Genomic DNA, 20,987 nt, shown 5'->3' on the forward strand with positions numbered 1-20,987 from the left:
TTTTAACTAGTTGGTGAAAAGGATGACTACAGGAATAGGGAACACACAGACAATATAGAAATGAGTCAACATTTAGACTTTAGTGAAACCCAGAACATCATAAATACGACAAGAAATTAAAATGAGGCAGAACAAAGATAGAATGATTATAAAGGAATGAGAATGAACAGCAGACTTCTCAATAGTGATAATGAAAACCAGGAAGCAATGGAATATCATCTGCAAAGTGCAGAGCAAAAAAAGATTTTTTTTGGAATCACGTACATGGCCAAACTGCCTTTCGGGGCTAGAAGTGCATTTGTTTTCTATTGCTGCATAACAAATTGCTCCACATTTAGAAGCTTAAAAACATCACATTTATTATCACATGGTTTCTTTGTTTGGAAGTTCAGGACAGCTTAGCCGGCTTCTCTGCTCAAAGTCCACTGAGCTGCAGTCTTGGTGTTGGCTGGGGTTGCTCAATGCAGGGACTGACTGGGGAAAGCTCTGCTTCCAGCCTCCTGCAGGTGGCTGACTGAATTCATCTCTCTGCGGCAGAGGACAGAGGTCCCTCTTTTCTTGCTGACTGTTGGCTCAGGGCTGCTCACAGCTGCTAGGGACATCCCACAATTCCTTGAAGTGTGCTCCTCTCCAGAGGCCCCTCACACATGACAGCTTACTTTTTCAAACTAACAAGGGAGAACGTTCTCTGGCTCCAGTTGCTAAGGTCCAGTCTTGTGGAACACAATGCCACCATTTGAGTGGTTTCCCATCCCCTTTGCCATATCCTGTTGTGAGAAGCAAGTTGCCTCTCCTGTGTGTATTCAAGAGGGGTAGTTCACACAACGGTTGGATGTTAGCAGGTTGGGATGTTTGAGGATCCCCTTAAGGTCTGTCCACCCCAGAGGTGAAATGAAAACATTTCTAGATACAGAAAAAAGAGGCTTTTTCAACAAATAGTCTTTTTTAAAGAAGATTCTAAAAGATGATCTTTAGAAATAAGGAAAATAGTTTGGAGGACGGTTGAGATTCAGAAAGAATGGCCAACAAATCATTTAGTAAATATGTTACATTGATTATCTACTGCTCCATAACAAATTACCCCAAACTCAGCCACTTTGGGTAATAAACATTGGTTATTTCACACGGTTTCTGGGGATCAAAGAAACTGAGCTGGGCGGTTCTGGCTCAGGTTAAAGAGGTTGCAGTCACCTGTCAGCCAGCGAGGCAGTTGCCTGAAGCCCGGAGAATCTACTTCCAAGCTCACTTCATGGTTCATGGTGGGCCTAGTTTTCTAGCAAGTTTTTGGACGGAGGCCCTTGATTCTTTGCTACTCGGGCCCCTCCACAGGGTTGTCTGAGTGTCCATAAGATGGCAACCGGCTTTCCCCAGAATGAGCAATCTGAGGGATGTGGGAGAGGGAAGGGGAAGATGTGGTGGTGGGGTGGGGGCGTTTACAACCTGACTGGTACTGGGAGCAGCATGCCATTCCTTCTACCGTGCTGTAGGTCACATAGGCCAGCCATGGAGCAGGGTGGGGGAGCTGATGAGAACCGTATGCCAGGAGGCACTGGGGGCCATCCTGAGAACTGTCTGCTGCACCGTGGGTGGATTGAGACACTACTCTCACAAAGTACAAATGCTAAGACCTACTTTATAGGATTTTTAAAGAACAAAGCAAATATTATGCAATATTAGCATACATATCAGGAAGGGTGATTGGTAGTTTTGTATTTTTCAAGGTATTATGCCTAATAATTATTATAGCTATTACCTTTGGACTTCTAAATCTTTGATAAGTTGACTACACAGGTGAAATTCCAAAGGCAACCACTAAAAGGTCAGAAATAGGTTGTACAGTTTCTAAACCAGTCAAGAGAAAACGTGAATAAGAAAAAAAAATCAATACAAAAGAAAGAAAAGGAAAATAGAAGTAATTACTAGAAAATTAGGGGACAAATAAATGGCAAAAATCAGTCCAAATATAGTTACAGCAAATGAAGCTAATCTGACAATTATTAAAGTCCATCAGGTTCTATTTACAAGAAAGAAAAAAAAGCAGCTTTTTTTTACACAACACATAAGTCCCTAGAAAGGTAGAAAACAAAGTAGATTTTAAGACAGAATTGCTATATAATCCTAAAAGACCCAATCACAAGATAATAAAACAACTTTAAACTGTTAGAATTCTGTTAAGAAGCACAGGGATAAATTTATAAATCCTTTCTCATTGTGGTAGATTTTAAGGCACCTATTTCAATTTTGGATATTAAACAATCAAAATCATGAAAAAATAGAAATTTAAATAAGCAGTTAATGGTCTTAATTGTGTGTGTGAGTGTGTGTGTGTGTGTGTGTGTGTGTGTGTGAGAGAGAGAGAGAGAGAGAGAGATTTGTGTGGATCAAACTACAGGCCTAGCATAGGTTAGGCAACTGCTTTCTACCACTGAGCTACAATCCAGCCCAGGAACTTAATTTAATGAGCATATTGAACTTCCTTCCCAACAGTGAAGATATTCACAATTTCCTAAGAATCCATGGAATGTGTATTTTTAGTAAGTGACCACAGTTGAAGGCATCTGTCATACAGACCACATTCTTTGACTATAGTGCCCTGAAGTTAGAAGTCAGTAATAAAAGCAAATTAAAAATGACTCTCCATGTGGACATTAAAAAAAAATACTTCTTAATAATGCATGGGTCAAATAAGAAATTATAGTGAAAAAATTATAATGGAAAGTTAAAGTACAAAAAATTGAACAGTCATTTAAAAAAACACCATATTTTCAAGCTTATATGGTAGAGTGAAAGTGTCACTTGGAGGAAAATTTATCATCTTAATGCTTAAATTAGAAAATGAGAAAAGCGAACTAGATGTCCTACTAAGACAATAACAATAGGAACAACAACAAAATAGAATAAAACCAAAGAATATAGGAGGGCAGAATTAAGAAAAAATTTAAACATACAATAAAGATTAATTTCTTTGAAAAGATTAATATTCTGGTGAGACTGATCTATAAAAAAAGGAATTGTCACAAGAAATATTAAGAATGAAAAAAAAGGAAGTGGCCACAGATCCAACAGAAATTAAAATAGCCACAAGAAAATACCATGAACAACTTTGTAACAATAAGTTTTATAGCAAAAAGGGCAAATTCATACTAAATGTATCTGGATAGTAAATGTATTCAAGAAAAGATAAATATCCAAAGGTATATTCACAACTGTGAATTAATTGATTAGGCATTTAAATCTTCCTACAAAGAAAATACTAAACCTAGATTATTCCAATCTTCTTCAGACTTCCAGGGATTGACAAGAGAGCTAATACTTGTTCATGAGACCAGTACCACCATACTGTCTTAGGCTCTTTTGTTTCTATGACAAACTACTTGACACCAGGTAATGAAGGCTTAGGGGTTGGAATTGTGGCTCAGCAGTAGAGTGCTCACCTAGCACGTGTGAGACCCTGGGTTCGATCCTCAGCACCACATGAAAATAAAATAAAGATATGTGTTCACCTATAACTAAAAAATAAATATTAAAAAATATGAAGGTTTATTTAGCTCACAGTTTTGGATAGATTAAAGAGAAAAACCATATGTATAGAACCCGCAGTTATAATTAATATAAATCAGAAACATCCTGGAAAGATTAGAGGGGAATTTTCAAAACATTTGAAGAACTCCATTTGAAATCAATAGTAAGACACACGCATGTGTATGCGCGCATTTGTGTGTGCATGTGTGTCTACTGTTGTTTTAGACTAATGGGGTCAGGATCTTGGGGAAAGAGGAATGGGAGTGACTGTTAATGGGGTATAGTGTTTCTGTGGGGATGTAACTAAATAGTGGTGGTGGGTGCACAACCCTGTGACTATATTAAAAACCACTGGGTTGTACACTCTAAGTGTGAATTTCATAGTATGCCAATTATGTATTTTTATTGGAGTAAGAACACTTAACATTTCTAGGTGTACAATACTGTATTAAAAATGTACAGCAGATCTCTAGAACATATTCATCATGCAGAACTGAAATCTTGCTGATTAGCAGCTTTTTAAAATAGAAGAGCAAGGACAAAATTAAAAACAACAAATATATGTGAAATTCAGGATACTGATTACCTCTGAGAGGGAGACAGGGGGATGGGTTGGGGGAAAATATAGGTAAATAGAGCAGAATTTGCAATGTTCTTGTTCCGAACTTACTTGTTTATGGGTGTTTACCTTAATACTATGTTTCATTGTATAAGTGTGCTACAGATATTTTTATACATGTAACATATAATGTAAACTTTAAAAGAAATATAAATATGAAGTGAGATAGCTTTACAAGCAAATGATCGCTTTTTGATAAATGCACTTTGAATCACCTTCTCCAAGTCTAGGGCCTTGGCCTTGACAGGGCTCTGGATGTAGCTGTGCTGACCCCTGGTGGCTGAGAAGTGAAGGGCAGGTAGGGGTGCTTGATGGGGACCTGGGGAAAGTCATGGGTGACTACACTCAGAGCAAACAGAAGCCAGGGATTCAGCCCACTGCCAGTCTCGCCCCACATGGAAAAGAGCAAACAACCTTGGGCCTTCCCGAGTCGGGTTCCTTCCCCTTTTCTCTGACTCTGCACCACCATCATTTAATTGAGGAGTGTGACTACTGAAATCTGTACCTGGGTGGGACCAACTGGCCCTCTCTCTGCCTCTGCCCAGGTGGCCCATCCTGGGGCCACCTACCAGAGGCCAGGCCAGGACTCAATGAGCCCCTGAGCAGAGCTTTCTGAACCTCCTGGTGAAGGAGAGGCCAGTCTCCAAATCCCCTTTGACAATCAAGCCACCTTTGGGGAAGATTTTGAACTTGGACTTATCAGAGGAGAGGCAGGAAGGGTCAGGAGGACTGTCCACGGGGCAGGGCTTACCAGAAGGTCCAGGGAACAGTAAATCTCCTGCCCTACCTGCTGGCTGGGCAAGAGGGACATTGATGTACCGCCCCCTCTATTCTGTTATAAACAAGAATTTCTGAACGGGGTTGTTGGGTGTGGGAACCAGACCAGGGAGGCCCACATCTTAATGAACGAGGGATAGCCACAGAAGGGTGGCCTGAGAGGAGCACACTGATGAGATCCTGGTGATGTTACCGCGTTGGCCCTGGGGGCAGCGGAGGAGTTACTCAGTTCCCTCAGCTCTCCACCGAGACTCTGAGTGTCACTTAACCTCTGTGAGCCTCAGGTGCTTGGCCTGGAGCATGGGTTAGTCGTAGTAGCTGCTAATTGTTCTAATTCAGTTATATTAATTGAATCAGTGCATGCAGAGCATTCTGTGAGAGTCAGATATATATTAACTGCTTCAGCCTAGGTGGTTTGAACTCTCCCAGGTCTTGAGAGCTCAGAAGACAACTGTGGATTTGACTCACCCTGGATCAGGTTGATGGTTGGAGGGTCTTCTCCAGTCTAGGGAATAATATCTTCCTCCCTCTGTCCCCAGACGCCATGGAGGTAGTGCTGATCTTTCTGTGCAGCCTGCTGGCTCCCACAGTCCTGGCCAGTGGTAAGTACCATCTAGGGGTTGGTCCTGCTAAGATGGCAGCCGTAGCTCCTTCTCATGGAAGATTCTGGTCTTTTGGGACCTGAGGGTAGGAGGGCTCTCAGATCCCTCTTGTTTAATCAGAGGCTCGTCTTTTTAGTCAGCAGAGAAAGTCTGGGAAAGACAGATTCTCACAGACTGTCACCGCCTTGTCCACCTCTTCCCCTCACAGGTCCAGCTGAACCTGCTTTCTTTTAAGTCCTCAGAGCCACCTCAGGACTTTTGGGCTGAACCTTAAAAACATGCCTGTAGGATCTGGACCATAACTAACCAGTTCTGGCCTTATGCAAATCATGAGTCCTTCCTTGGTCTCAGTTTCCCCCTCTGTCACAAAAGGATGACCGACCCTACCTTTGGGGAATGATGCAAGGGGGGAAAGAAGAAGAAGAAGAAAAAGAAGAAGTCTAAATGCAGGGCTCACCAGCTCTGAGCTGTACCTGGCCTTTGCCCTCAGGTTGGCCTTGACCCCAGCAGGCCCTCCACTCACGCATCCCCAGTATGTCATTCCCAGGAATCTCTGTGGGCACTGAGATCTGTGAGTTAAGACAAGGTAGTCCAGCGTGTGCAGCTGTCTTGACCATGTCTGTTTACTTTTGCAGCAGCTGAGCAGGAGAAAGAAAAGGACCCTTTTCATTATGGTGAGCAGCCTCAGCAACCCTGGGTGTAGGGAGGGGGAGTGAGGCGCAGTCCCATCCAGGGAGGGACAGGCATGCTCTGGTGCCCTGCCTCTTCTCCCTCTCTCACCCCTGGTTCCTTTGGCAGACTACCAGACCCTGAGGATCGGAGGATTGGTGTTTGCTGTGGTCCTCTTCTCGGTTGGGATCCTTCTTATCCTAAGTAAGTTCATTTCTTGTTTTCTGTGGCTGCTAAGCAGGTGGGAACAGCATAAGGCCTGGCCTTTCTGACTCTGGCCTCCACCTCATCTCCAGGACCTAATACAGAGCTGGGCATGGGTCTGGGCACAAAGTAAGTGCTCAGTAAAATAGTTAAGCATGAACAAAGACTATGTAGGTGAATATAAGCATAGATAAGAATGGGCAGGGTGGCTCTCCCAGTCCTGTATCCATTGGGCATGAGCAGGACAGTCACAGGAGAAAGGAGACAGGTGCTGTCCCCAGTGGGCTCCAAGGGACATGGCCCTGTGTTTGTTTTTTTCCACACAAGCCTGGTCTGCACAGTGCCCTCGCAGGTCCACAGTCAAGTGCACGGTGGTGGTGTGGCCACGTTCCAGCTGTGGAACGTACAACCATGGCCTCTGAGGAACCCTGCTCCAGTCTAGGGTTTCAGCATACAGCCGTTCAAGGTGCACTGCCCAAGTCTAGGGACCATGAACATAGTCCTGCATCCTGTATGGCCTCAGGGCAGCTCTACTGTGGCGTGGCCAGGCCAGGACCGTGACCTTGGATGATTTCTTTGCCTTTCAGGTCGCAGGTGCAAGTGCAGTTTCAATCAGAAGCCCCGGTAAGGATGCCACACCCGTGGCCATCTGGGATGACACTAGGAGGGACAGGGAGGGATCCCTGGTGTATGACCTCAACGGGTATTCTCCTGGACTCTTGTCTGGAAGGAGAGTGTGTGTGGGAGGGTGTACAGATATCAATTTGATAATTACAGTTGACTTAGGGGCAAAAGAGAGGCCAAAACCTTGACGCTCAGCCAGTGACTTATATGGGGGAGCAGGGGTGGGATAGAAGGTGCTGGAAACTATTGACTATTGCCCTCTGGAATAGCTGGGCTCGGGACAAGGGAAGAAGAGGGCCTCGTGGTCTCTCTTGAGGCCCAGGTCCTTTCTACAGGACCCAAGACTCTGTCCCTGCCGCTCACCTCTCTGTAAGGCTCCGTGAGCTGCATCGACATGGGGCCTTCCTGTCTTCCCACAAAACTCCCACCCTGTCCAAGGGCAGCTCTGGTTCTCAGAAGCCCAGATTCGGTGGCAGGGCACACGTAAGCCCCCCTGGCCCTGGGCCACCCCTCCTAGTACTTACTTCTCTTGGGGACTGAGGCTGAAGGGTGCCTGTAAGTTCTTTCTGACTCTGTGCTTTTCAGTCCCATCTTCCCTCCACCCCGTAGAGAGTGCTCAGAGGACTTGGAGGGACAGGTCCCAGGTGGCCCTGCTCCAGCAAGCAGCGTGATGATGCTCCTGGGTTTGCCTGGAGACCTCTGATGGGGCTCTGTGTCTCTTTTCCACAGGGCTCCAGGGGACGAGGAAGCCCAGGTGGAGAACCTCATCACTGCAAACGGTAACTGTCCATGACCACCTGCCCAGTGGAACAGAGGGGACAGGAGTGGGTTGTTGTATGGCCCAGGAGGGACTATTGCTAGGACCCATGGCCTGAGGGCCCTCCAGACAAGCTCCCACAGTGCCAGGAGAGGACTCTGTGACATTGCTCCTTTACCTGCACCAAACAGGCCACTGCTAGTGACAGTTGCTATTTATAGAGCACCTGCTTCTTGTCGGGCACAGACGTCATCTCACATAACGTGCACGTAGCCCCAGGAGGTAGGCCCCACTACCACGTCCTACGGCCCAGGTCTAGGGGCCCAGGTTCCCCTAACCAGCAAGTAGCAGAGCAGGAAATCACACCCACTCTGTGACTGGGACTCCCACGTGTGGGACACAGGCGCCCCTTCTGCAGGGGTTGCCCTCCGGAGGGGGTCCTTCACCCCATCTGTCTGTTTTTCTTTCCAGCAGCGGAGCCCCAGAAAGCAGAGAACTGAGGAGCAGCCTCCCGAGGGAAGGTGAGCTGCTCTGTGCCTGGGTCCTCCACTGTCCCCATCCCTGTCCTCATCCCTGTCCTCACTGAGCTGGGCAGGGCCGTGAGGCAGGAGTACTGGGCTAGCTTTTCCAGTGGACAGTTCCTGCTCCGAGGAGCTCTTCCCGAGGTATGAAAAGGACAACAGGACAGTCCAATCCATGACACACCAAGGTGTCCCCACCTGCACTCAGTGAGCACGGGGAGTCGTGCTTCCACCTGGCCCGCGCCCGGCCTCCTAGGGCACCAGCGCGGCTGCCACCCAGGCACAACTTGGAAACACTCCCATATCAGGGTAGCATTAAGATAATGGCCTCCAATGATGAGTCAAAAACCAAACAGTTTACTGTGATGTCCAACCTCAAGAATGGGGTCCTGGTTAGAATAACTGTGCTCCGGGTACGTCATCAGGTGTCAGAGTGCACTCTCTTCTTGTGTGTATCTAAAAAGAACAGAGGAAAAAAAGACAAAAATAAAAAACATTTTATTATGAAATTTTCTAGCCCTCCTCAAAAGTAGGTCTAATAGTATGTGACCACAGCCCCTAGGCTGGCATTGTCACTTCTCCACATTAAGGGACACCGCTTTCCTGCATTGCTTCAGCAGCCATTTCTGTTGCTCCTCGGGGAGGCACCTGAGGGAAGGTCGTGACTGGCAACTGCTTTCCAGTCTTCAGGGCCAGCCACACACACGGGCTCCCTGGAGCCACCAGAATTGAACAGGACACGTGGGGCTGACCCCATTTTGTGGATGAAAAACTGAGATCACAGAAAATACCCATTTGGATAGAAGGGGACCAGGCCGGACCTTTACATGGGTCTCTGTGGCTGTAGGTTAAGGCCATCCCGCCGCACCCTCTGTCCCGTCTGTGTCCCTTCCTGGCAGACCCTGGAATATCCCAGGGCAAAAAAGCCGGTCTTCTCCCAGTTCACTAGTGCCCTGCCCTCCCTGTACAAACAAGCCGTAACAGACAAGCTCATAATTTTGTCCTAAACTCCAGATTCAAAGAGATTTCTGCTACGCTGCCCGCGATTGTTACCCGGAGCTCCTGCGGGCTGCTGTGACTCCTTTCCTAAGTGTTAGTGCACCCTCCCAACAGCCCGTGGCAGGCAGAGCCTTACACCCATCTTCAGGATGGGGCTCTTGAAGGCAGGTGGCTGCCTAAGCTGGGGAAGGTCAGAGTGCACAGCTCAGGAGGCAGGAGTCCACCCCAGAGCTTGGTGTTCTGTCCTCTTCCTCACAGCTGGCTGGGCACACTGAGGGTGGGGACAGGGCGGGAAGGCTCAAAGGAGGCGGCCTCAGAATGGAATGTTCTGCCCCCCCACTTCCGTCTTCCAGGTCTTTCTCAAAACCCCTTTTCTCCCAAGCCTTAGGCCATGAGCCACTGAAGGGGGAGTCCCAGGTGTTGGGGTTTGCCTTCCCCATTGACCAGCTGCCGTCCCCTGGGAGAACCAGCCCCTCTGGTGCCTTCACCCCTTTCCCAGCCTCTCAGGCCTGACCTGGCTTCATTGGAGAGTAGAGCTTGGAAGGAATGTCATTTCCGAAATTTCAGTGGGCAAGGGGGCTGCGCTAAGGTGGGAGGGGGCAGGTGAAGGAGCCAGAGCTCTGTTTTCATTTAATTCTGTCCATTCTCAGCCTCCGGAACCTGAAGGCAGCTGCTCCAACCTTCAGATGCAGATGGCGATGCTTCAGAAAGCAGCCACCCCCACAACAGACCCTTCCCCAGGAGAAGCCAAGAACTTGTGTGTGTCCCTTGTGCCCTTCCTGTGCCCACTAACCCCGGTCCTCTACATCATGATGCAACTAACCCTGGCTTCCCCACCTGCAGCCTGTGGTCCCCACCTAGTGTGTGTGTGTGCACGTGTCTTGTCGACTTGATCTTCGTGGCTACTTGTTGGTGGCTGGTATCATATTCGTGATCTGTAGACTCGCTTTCCCAGGTAGGGACTGAGCCATTGCCATCGGCTCCTCCCTGCCTCCCCGTGGCTCTGCATCCTCTCCTGCTTCCTGGAGTTTGCTTTTCCCCTGGGAGCCCAATCCCTCCTCCTGATTTAGGGATGAGGGTAGAGTAGGTGCCCGGGCAGGAGTCCCCAGCTCCCAACTCTCCTGGGCTGGAGAAGTTTTCTATCATTGCTCCTCACCCACTCTTCAGTCCTTTCGCGAGAACCTCACTCCCATATTCCACCCTGACCCGAGTGCCTGGAAGGCCTCTTAGCTATTGGAGGTGGGAAGAAGTTGCTGGTGAGCCAAGGTTGCTGTCAGGCGGCCTCCGCCCTTCCATGGCCTCTTTCCTCTTGGGTCCTGCACCATGGAGCCCCATCTGCCTGCCCCTTTGCAGAGTACCCAGGGATTCCAGGCCCAGGGCTTCTATTCCATCCCTGGGGAATGTGCCCCTTGCATATCTTCTCAGCAATAACCCAGGGGCTCTGGAACCTCTCACTCTGTCCCATCTAACCTGCTTCTCAGATTTCAGTCTGGGCTCAGACTCTCATCCTGGAGTTGGGTCACTGGCAGGTGACAGCTGAGGGAGGCCTGTTCTGCTGGGGCCAGCTTGTGGAGATGGGATGGACAATGGGGAGAGTGGGAGGTCTTTGCTTCTCTGCCCAGGTCCCCTTGTCCGGGGAGCAGGGGCAGCTCCTTTGTCCTTCCTCTGCCTGTTGACTGGAGTGTGAGTGTTGGAGTGATGTGTGAGGCCACAGCTGTGTTGCAGGTTGGAGACGCAGCAGGGTTCCACGAAGCCCTGCTGGAGAGCCATGGCAAGAAGTTGAAGGTCATAAGAGTGGAACTCGGCCAGACCCTGCCCCACCCATCCATTGCATTTGTGGAAACTAACCAAACCTTGATGCGTGACCAGGACTGCTGTTCTCTGTCTTGTGATCTGTCCTCTCAACAGAAAGAGATAAATAAAACACATCGTTGTTTCCTAGTGGCTCTGAGGTGCTTCCCTTTCTGAGAAAGAACTTGAGTATGTGTAGGGCTGTGGAACTTCAAGGGCTGCAGGGAGACTGACCTTGCTCAGGGGAAGAAGCCAAGGCTGGAGAGCCAGCCAGGGAGAGGGGGGCTACTTCAGCTGCTTTGACAGATGGTCCCTCTCTAGTCTCTGCCTCTCTCTTCCTCTTCCTCCCCACCTGCTCCCAGGTCGCTGGGCTCAGGCTGCATCCCATGGCAGGACCTGTGTTACGCACAGCCTCGGAGGAGAAAGGTGTCACAGTGCATTGACCAGGTGCTCACTCGCCCTCATAGCCTCTGTCTGAATTCCGTGAGCTGTTTAGAGCCACAGAACCTCAAGGAACAGTTGTGAGGGACTTGGCCAGGCCTAGCTACTCCCTGGCCTCTCCTGAACCTGCTTGGGGCCTTGCCCTGTCCTGATTTTATATCCACTCTCCACCCCTCAGGTTGCTGAGGAGACTGAGGCTTATAGTTGAGATCAAAGTTAAGTTTGTCAGACCAGTGATCATGGCAGCGAAAAATATCCTTGGTCCCAGGTAGACTTGGTCAACAAGCTAATGACTGCACCTCATGAAATACTGGGGATGGGAGTTCATGGGTCTGCAGCATTTCAGAGCGCAGCCACCGAGACCCTCACAGGCCCCGTGCTCAACAGATTACAGAAGCCTCCCTCAGGCCTTATCAAAAACAAAAACTACAAAATGAGTTTAAGGAAGTTCAATGGGGGTTGTGACTAGCAGATGTGGGACGACTTGTACAAACTTGGCCAGTTAGTTCTCCTGGGAACCCAGCCTTATTCTGACAGCAGGACAGTCCCTGATGATTTTCTGCTGATTTTGCAGATTCTCTCTGATGTACATATTTGAGACTGGTCCAGGCCGTGCAGCTGACAGATAGAGGAACTAGAGTAGACCCCAGGCTGTGTCCATAGTGCTGTGTGACACCGGCTCCTTCCGGAGGAACTGGCATTTGGGTGAAGGAAGGGGTGATCTGATGGTTCATGTGGCCCCCATCTGCAGCATGGCTGTCCCTTCAGGGCATGAACGAGCTGGACTGTGCTATGGAGGTCCATGTGGTGACATAAGACACATAAAGAGCAAAAACACAAATCAAAATGATAATAATAAAGTCATAACACGTTTACTGAGCACTTATCACATGCTGGGCTAGAGATTTCACGTGGACCAACTCACTTAGAACTCACATCTGGAGACTTTGAGGATGGCTGAATAGAGAGGGTTGCTTTCCTCCATGACATGAAACCGAGAAAGCAGACAGGCAGCGTCTTTGCAAGGTGGGTGAACCAAAAAAAGGGGGTGGGACTTTACTGGAATTTAAAACTGGACATTCAAAGCAGATTTGGGACTTAGGGAGAAATCTCCAGCACCACAGCCACTGCTGAGGCCAGAGGCACAGGCCAGAGGAGTCCCTGGGCCAGCAAAGTAGATGGAAACGGAATCAAAGGAACCTGCATGTTTTAGGAAGCCACAGGTGTGTCTGGGTACCGAGAGTTTAGGAGATCACAGACACTGCCCGGCAGAACTGAAAGACACACTGAGATATTCTTGTGTGAAAGAAGCCCCCATCTCTCCAGGTGGCATGTGGAAGACAGAGGAAGGAACAATTTTGCAGCCATGGCACAGGAGCCAGCAGCGGAGGGGGCCAATTCCTGGCAAACCGAAGTCTGGCCTGAAATACAGGCCCCAGCAAATCCACACTGCACATGGAGTGTGTGCTTAGGTGACCGGGAGAAAATCAGACGTGGAGAGAGGTTTACGCAGGGGACACCTGGTCATGGAAACCCCCAGCTCTCCTTCTCCCTGCTGGCAGGACCGCTGGGAGAGACGTGTCTGGCCTGAATTGGAAAGGGAGTGGTGCAGGAGAGATTGAGTTTGGAGGCTGAAGCTGAGACCAGGAAATGTGGGGTCTACAGGTGACCTACTGGACTAAACATTGGCTCCACCACACAAGTGGAAACCAGGGGAGGTCCCCGGGGTACAGTCTTCCAGTGTGGACCATCAATTGCTGGGCTCTGGAGGTACGCTGATTTAAAATCTCCAGACCAATTGGCATTCCGCAAAGAGCCTGGAGCCCACTTAGGCCTAACCCCTGCCTCCAGGAATTCCACCTACAGGATTACCTCTCCCACTCCAGCAATCCAGAGGGTGGAGCATCTCGCTCCAGATGACCCCACCGAACGTTGTTGAGAAGCTGAGAATCTTTTGAAATCCAACTGAAAGAATTCTTTTTTTCAAAATCTTGTTTAAATTTATTTATTTATTCTAATTTGTTATACATGACAGCAGAATGCATTTCAATTTCTAGTACACATATAGAGCACAATTTTTCCTTTCCCTGGTCCATCTGAAAGAATTCTTTAACTTTACATTGATATTTTTTTTCTCTCACCTGTTTTCCTCAATTCTCTTTCTTTCTTTTCTTCTGCTAACAGCTAATCTCTATTGTTCTTTCACTCTTCCTTTAATTTTTTACATCTACCTTCTCTCCTCCCTCATAATCATCACATTCTATATCATTCCGTTCTCTCCCTGTCCACCATTTGAAACTGTAAACCCTTTTGCAAACTTGCTGTTTTTATTATAGGCAATAACTGATCTATCATTTCTGTTTATCGTGATAATTAACATTGTAGACTTCATATTGGGAACTACTTGGTTTAATGCTTTATATTGTTTGCATTGGTTGTTTTTATTATCTGTCTCCCCCTAAACAGTGAGGTACTGGAAACCTTCAGGGAAACTGTAAGTCCACAGAGTAGAAACTCTACTGCCTCAGATCCATACTGTTAGATGGGTAGACACACTAACAACATGAAAAAGCAAGGGAACAAATCACCCAAATCAACCAAAAATACTTCAATAACAGAATCCATTGACACCACAGTGGAAGAAATGTCAGAGAAGGAGTTTACAATTTATATAGTTAAAATGATCTGTGAGATAAAAGACGATATAAGGAGTGAAATCAGAGAGCAATTAGAGAAAGTCAAAGATCACTTCAATAAAGAGAGAGATTCTAAAAAAATCAAGCAGGAATCCTGAAAATGAAGAAATCAGCCAAATTAAGAATTCACTGGGAAGCATCACCAACAGGCTAGACCACTTGGAAGACAGAGGCTCAGGCAATGAAGACAAAATACGTAATCTTGAAAACAAAGTTGACCGTGGAGAAAAGATGTTAAGAGACCATGAACAGAACTTCCAAGAAACATGGGATAACCTGAAAAGACCAAATTTAAGATTTATTGGGACAGATGAAGACTTGGAGATACAAACAGAAGGAATGCACAACCTTTTCAATGAAATAATACCAGAAAATTTACCTAAAGAATGAAATGGAAAATCAAATATAGGAGGTTTACAGGACTCCAAAAATACAAAAATATCAATGATTGAATATACTTTCTTCTATCAGCACATGAATCATTCTCTAAAATAGGCCACAAAGCAACTCTTAGCAAATACAAACAAATAGAGATAATACCTTGCATTCTATCAGATCATAATGTAATGAAATTAGAAATCAGTGATAAAAAATAGAAGCTACTGGACTGGGGCTGTAGCTCAGTGGTAGAGTACTTGCCTAGCACATGTGAGGCACTGGGTTCGATCCTTAGCACCACATAAAAATAAATAAATAAAATAAAGGCATTTCTACAACTAAAGAAAAAATTAAGAATTAAAAAAATAGAAGCTACTTTAACACATGGAGACAAAATAATATGCTCTTGAATGGCAAATGGATAGCAGAAGAAATCAGGGATGGAATTAAAAAATACTTAGAGGTAAATGAGAATAGTGATATAACATATCAGAATCTCTGGGACACTGTGAAGGTAGTGCTAAGAGGAAAGTTCATTGCATTGAGCTCATTCATTAAAATAATAGAAAGTCAACAAATAAATAACCTAACATTACATCTCAAAGACCTAGAAAAAAAGAACAAATCAACACCCAAAGCAGTAGAAGATAGGAAATAATTAAAATCAGATCTGAAATCAATGAAATTGAAACAAAAGAAACAATCCAAAAAATCAATAAAACAAAAAGTTGTTTCTTTGAAAAACTAAATAAAACTGATAGATCCTTGGCCAATTGAACAAAGAGATAGAAAACTCAGATTACTAAAATTCACGATGAAAAAGAAAATGTCACAATGGACACTTATGAAATACAGATGATAATCAGAAACTATTTTGAAAATTTATACTCTAATAAAGTAGAAAATCTTGAGGATATTGACAAATTTGTAAAGACATATGACCTGCCCAAACTGAATCAGGAGGACAGAGAAAATTTAAACAGATCAATTTCAATGAAATTGAAGACATCATCAAAAGTTGACCAAGAAAGAAAAGCCGAGGACCAGAGTGAGTCTCAGCCAAGTTATACCAGACCTTCAAAGAAGAACTAACACCTACCCTCCTCAAATTATTCCATGATATATAAAAGGAGGGAACCCTTCCAACTCATTCTATGAAGCTAATATCAACCTGATAGCAAAACCAGACAAAGACACATCAAGGAAAGAAAATCTCAGACCAATATCCCTGATGAACATAATGCAAAAATTCTTAACAAAAGACTGGCAAATCACATTAAAAAACACTAAAAAGATAGTGCACCATGATCAAGTTGGGTTCATACCAGGGATGCAAGGCTGGTCCAACATACATAAATCAATCGTCACATAAATAGACTTAAAGACAAGAATCACATGATTATTTCAATAGACACGGAAAAAGCATTTGGAAAGTTCATTGCATACTTTCCTGCTCAAAACACTAGAAAAATTAAGGATAGTAGGAACATACCTCAACATTGTAAAATCTATATATGCCAAACCCAAGGCCAATATTGTTCTAAATGGAGAAAAATTAAAGCATTCCCTCTAAAACCTAGAAGAAGACAGGGATGCCCTCTTTCACCACTTCTGTTCAACATAGTCCTGAAAACCCTAGCCAGAGCAATTAGGCAGAAGAAAGAAATTAAAGGGATACAAATAGGAAAAGAAGAACTCAAACTATGCCTATTTGCTGATGACATGGTTCTATATTTAGAAGATCCAAAAAACTCCATCAAAAAACTTCAAGAACTCATAAATGAATTCAGCAAAGTAGCAGGATATAAAATTAACACCCATAAATCAATGGTATTCTTATCTATCAGTGATGAATCAACTGAGAGAGAAATTAGGAAAATGATCCCATTCAAACAAAATAAAATATTTGGGAATCAGTCTACCAAAAAGAGGTGAAAGACTTCTACAATGAAAACTACAGCACTCTAAGGAAAGACTTTGAAGAAGAACTTAGAAGATGGAAAGATCTCCCATGTTCTTGGATAAACAGAATTAATATTGTCAAAATGGCCAGACTACCAAAAGTGCTATACAGACTTAATGGAATTCCTATTAAAGTTCTGATGACATTCTTCATAGAAATAGAAAAAGCAGTCATGAAATTTATTTGGAAAAACAAGAGGCGCAGAATAGCCAAAGCAATTCTCAGCGAGAAAAGTGAAGCAGGAAGCGTCAAGATACAGACCTCAAACTATACTACAGAGTTTAATAATAAAAACAGCATGGAATTGGCACCACAACAGAAATGAAGACCAGTGGTACAGAAGACACAGAGACAAAACCACATAAATACAGTTATCTCTTACTTGACAAAGGTGCCATAAACATACATTGGAGAAAAGATGATCTCTTCAACAAATGGTGCTGGGAAAACTGGAGATCTGGGGATCCATATGTAGCAAAATTAAATTTAACCCCTATCTCTCACCATGCACAAAACTCAACTCTAAGTGTAATAAGGACCTAGGAATTAGACCAGAGACCCTGTGTCTAATTGAAAAAGTAGGCCCAAGTCTATATCATGTTGGCTTAGGAACTGAATTCTTCAAAAAGATTCCAAAAGCACAAGGAGTAAAATCAAGAATCAATAAATGGTATTACATCAAACTAAAAAGCTTCTTTACAGCAAAAAAAAAAAAAAGAACATGAAGAGAGAGCCTACAGAATGGGAGAAAATCTTTACCACATGCACCTCAGATACAGCATTAATCCCAGATATATAAAGCACTCAAAAAACTTTAAACAAACAAACAAAACCCCAAATAGCCCAATCAATAAATGGGCAAAGGAACTGAAGAGACACTTCACAGAAGAAAAAATACACTCATCAACAAATAGATGTAAAAATGTTCAACATCTCTAGCAATTAGAGAAATTCAAATTAAAACTACACTGAGATTCCATCTCACTCCAGTCAGAATGGCAATTATCAAGAATACAAACCACAATAAATGTTGGTGAGGATGTTGGCAAAAAGGTGCACAAATACATTGCTGGTGGGACTGCAAATTGGTGCAACCACTCTGGAAAGCAATATGGAGATTCCTCAGAAAACTGGGAATGGGACCACCATTTGACCCAGCTATCCCATTCCTCAGCATATACCCAAAGGACTTAAAATCAGCATACTATAGTGACTCAGCCACATCAATGTTTATACTAGCTTAATTCACAATAGCTAAACCGTGGAACCAACCAAGGTGCCCTTCAATAGATGAATGGATAAAGAAAATGTGGTATGTATATACAATGGAATATTGCTCACACATAAAGAAGAATGAAATTATGGCATTTGCCGGTAAAGGGATGGAACTGGAGAATATTATGCTAAGCGAAATAAGCCAATACCAAAGAATTAAAGGCCAGATGTTCTCTCTGATATGTGGATGCTGACTCACAATAGGCAGGGGGGAAGAAGAAGTGGAGGTTCACTGGATTGGAAAGGGGATAGTGATGGGAAGGAAGGGGATGGGATTGGGAAGGACAGTAGAATGAGTCAGAGATAACTTTGCCATGTTCACATATGAAGACGCGGCCAGTGTAACTCCACATCATGTGCAACCACAAGGATGGGAAGTTATACTCTATGTATGTATGAAATGTCAAAATACAGTCTGTCCGTATAACTAAAAAAATAAATAAATAATTTTTTTTTTCTGCTATGTGAAATGTAAAATAAAGAAAGGAAAAGAACTCACATCTGCACTGTAACTCACCCTCTGGGAGGGACCCAACCTGCATTCTCCCAGCCTCCAAGCACAAAAGTCGGCTTCTACTTGAGACTTGGTTTGATGTGACAAAGGTAACTTGGCTGAATGGGAGAGTTGCCATACCATGAGGTGCCACTTCCCAGAAATGGACGCCAAGTCCCCTCGTCTCAGTGACTCCTTCCAGCTATTCCCTGTGGAGGTATTTAACACCACTATTAAAACGGGTCAGTTTGCCTCGTGGGCCTTCAGGGGCTGGGGCCCTCCCATCTCTCTGGGTTTTTTGCAGTTTGTAGATTGTAGAACTTGCCAGATTGTTCTCGGAAGAGGCTGAGGCAGTGTGCCAGCAGCAGGGAGGGCAGGTGGGGAAGGGGATGCCAGGCTGACACATACCCCAAGGTCACCAGACACTTGTCCCCTCCTCCAGGGAGGGGGGGCTGTGCCGGCCGGGATCCCAGGCTGGCAGGGGCACTGGCAGGACGAGGTGGGAGGGAGCTCTCCAGCTCTGTCTGGTTCACCCCACTTTGTCCCTGACTACTCTGCTTTACCCAGGGCCCAGGAAAGAAAAGAGAGGTCATGTGTGTTTGCCTGAGCCAGGGCAGGAGCTTTGGAAATACCTGTCTCCAGGCCACAAAGAGAAGGAACGGTCACCTCCTGCCATTAGCGAGATTCATTACCGTCACACCTGAGCTCCGGGGGGGGGCAGACTCAGCCAGCTCAAGCCAACCAACTATTGATTTTATGGAGCCGGCCCCAGCCCCGTGGGCAGCTGCCAAGGCAGGGACAGCAGGCAGGGGATGCTGGGACCAGATGTCTTGAAGGGCTCGGTGTGGCGGGGCTGGGGGGTGGGCTCCTGCCCCTGGGCTCACCTGCCCCTCTCTCCTGGAGCCCCGGGAGCCTCGCCTGTCAGTTTTTTCCTGCAGTGAGCGGATCTTCCTCCACAGGCTAGGCAGGGCCTCCTGCTAGCTGTGTGGCTCTGGAAGGTCACGGAGCCTCAGTGTTCTCAGCAGCAAAGTGGATTCATCTGCTTCTTGTTCCCTCCCTGGATCAAATGAGTCTGTGACATAAAAACACTTTGAAAATCCCACCTGCGGGTATCACGTTATCAATCCAACATCACCATCGGCTGCTTATCTCCTCTCTCCCTGCCAGCAGGGCCTCCTGTCTGTTAGATGTGGGTCCAGCGTCATCCTTGGCCCATCTCCCCTGCAGTTGCCACCCCCTGTTAATAGCAGCCACAAAGGTTGCCTAGATGAGTTGTCGGGAAGAGCAAAGCAGATCTTTGGAATTCTCTGGAACCAGGACAGGGATGGGATTGTTGCTATGTCAGGAAAGCTGGGTTCTGTAAAGATAGGAAGGATGAACCGATAACCACGATCCAGCCCTCCCAGAGCCAGAGAGACTCTGCGATTTGTGCAATAAATGAAAAGAGTGACCGCAAAGCCACAGGCGAGCCGTTGGAGTCCCGTCTGCGGGTTCCAGAGGCGGTGGAGGCAGGGAAGGCTGTGAGGGGAAGGCTTGCTGGAGGGGATGGGGAAGGAGGGCTTCTAGAGGGAAGGGCCACTGCCGAGCAATGGCCTTGGTTCCAGGTGAACGCCAGGCATGAGTTCTGAGGAAAGTCAAGAATGCATTTCTCTCCAGGGTATTCGCTGTGGGGGAGGCGGGTGGAATGGGTTTGACCTTGTCACCAGCTAGTGACTTTGACTCTAGAGTACATTGCCCTTTGGCAGCTCCCAGGACCTCTGTGCCCCATAGTTGGGGCCATCTTGAAGCCAACACTTAAGGAACGGACCCTTTGGGGCCCACCTCCTTCCTCCCAGCCCCACCATATAAGACCCCAGTGAGCTGGCATCTGTAGGCAAAGCAGGTGACAGGAGCCAGCGTGTCACAAATGTTGCCTAGAAGAGCCACCACCATTCCTGCGCAGTAGGCACGCACGCCACGCACCTGTGGATGAATGGGAGCCAGGGGTCGGAGCTTTGCAGGGGTTTCTAGCTCCTGCCCCCTCAAAGCCCCATTCAGCTGTGAGCCAAAACCAAGAGGGATTGATCTGGGGGCCTAGAGTTCAAGGCTGGGGACTCTGACATGCAGACCCTGCAAAGCCCAGGGCAGGTGGGACTGGCGAGTCCTGTCTTTGGGAAGGCCTCTGCGCTGGTGGTTCAATTGAGCACCAGGGAGACCAAGGTCAGCTGGACATCCCAGTTGTTACTCCCACCCCAGGCTGCTGCTGAGACTTCAGAGTCAGGGCATGGGTGGAGGGTGCTGCTTGGGGGAGACAGAGGAGACTGAGGCTAATAGCTGAAGTCAGTGTCCCATTTGGCATGATGGTGCTGAAAGAGGGATCCAGGGGTGAGACCACCCCTCCACCTCCAAAAGACTCCCAGGTCCTGGGTCTTGGAGGGACAGGTGGGCACAGCTGGATTGTCCCTCCAGCTCCAGCTTGAAACAAGCAAAGAACGACAGGGGAGGTCTCTGCCTGCCCTGGAGCCTGGCTGGGACTGCAGCACAGGGGTGTCTCCACCCCAGCTGGTCCCAACACCCCAAGGAAACCTGCAAGAGCAAGAACCGAGGCCAGAGCCAGCAGGGGACAACTGTCACCTTGGTTTGTCTGGGAGGCAAGGAAGGTTGGGACAGTGATGGG

General features: G+C 46.6%; 1 protein-coding gene and 1 long non-coding RNA gene across 5 annotated transcripts in view; one reads left to right on the forward strand and one right to left on the reverse strand.

The window, feature by feature from the left end:
* Positions 1-11,235, forward strand: part of Fxyd6 (FXYD domain containing ion transport regulator 6) — a 30,991-nt gene extending 19,756 nt beyond the window's left edge. For 3 of the 4 annotated variants that reach the window (XM_015489818.2, XM_048795853.1, XM_048795855.1), the window contains exons 2-8: positions 5,458-5,520; positions 6,156-6,194; positions 6,319-6,393; positions 6,981-7,017; positions 7,747-7,796; positions 8,246-8,295; positions 9,945-11,235. In XM_015489818.2, coding sequence (XP_015345304.1) covers positions 5,463-5,520; positions 6,156-6,194; positions 6,319-6,393; positions 6,981-7,017; positions 7,747-7,796; positions 8,246-8,274 — 288 coding nt within the window. In that variant the 5' untranslated portion in view covers positions 5,458-5,462 and the 3' untranslated portion in view covers positions 8,275-8,295; positions 9,945-11,235. The remainder of the gene's footprint in view (positions 1-5,457; positions 5,521-6,155; positions 6,195-6,318; positions 6,394-6,980; positions 7,018-7,746; positions 7,797-8,245; positions 8,296-9,944) is intronic. The other variant, XM_048795854.1, reaches the window with a different exon arrangement.
* Positions 926-20,369, reverse strand: LOC125613948. Its single transcript, XR_007344558.1, has 2 exons — positions 18,356-20,369; positions 926-8,751 (listed from the first exon to the last, which is right to left on the reverse strand). It is a non-coding gene; the product is annotated as an uncharacterized LOC125613948 (long non-coding RNA).
* Positions 20,370-20,987: the final 618 nt, after the last annotated feature.

The sequence above is a fragment of the Marmota marmota genome, unplaced genomic scaffold (genome assembly GCF_001458135.2).
Source record: "Marmota marmota marmota unplaced genomic scaffold, marMar, whole genome shotgun sequence".
Lineage (NCBI taxonomy): Eukaryota > Metazoa > Chordata > Mammalia > Rodentia > Sciuridae > Marmota > Marmota marmota.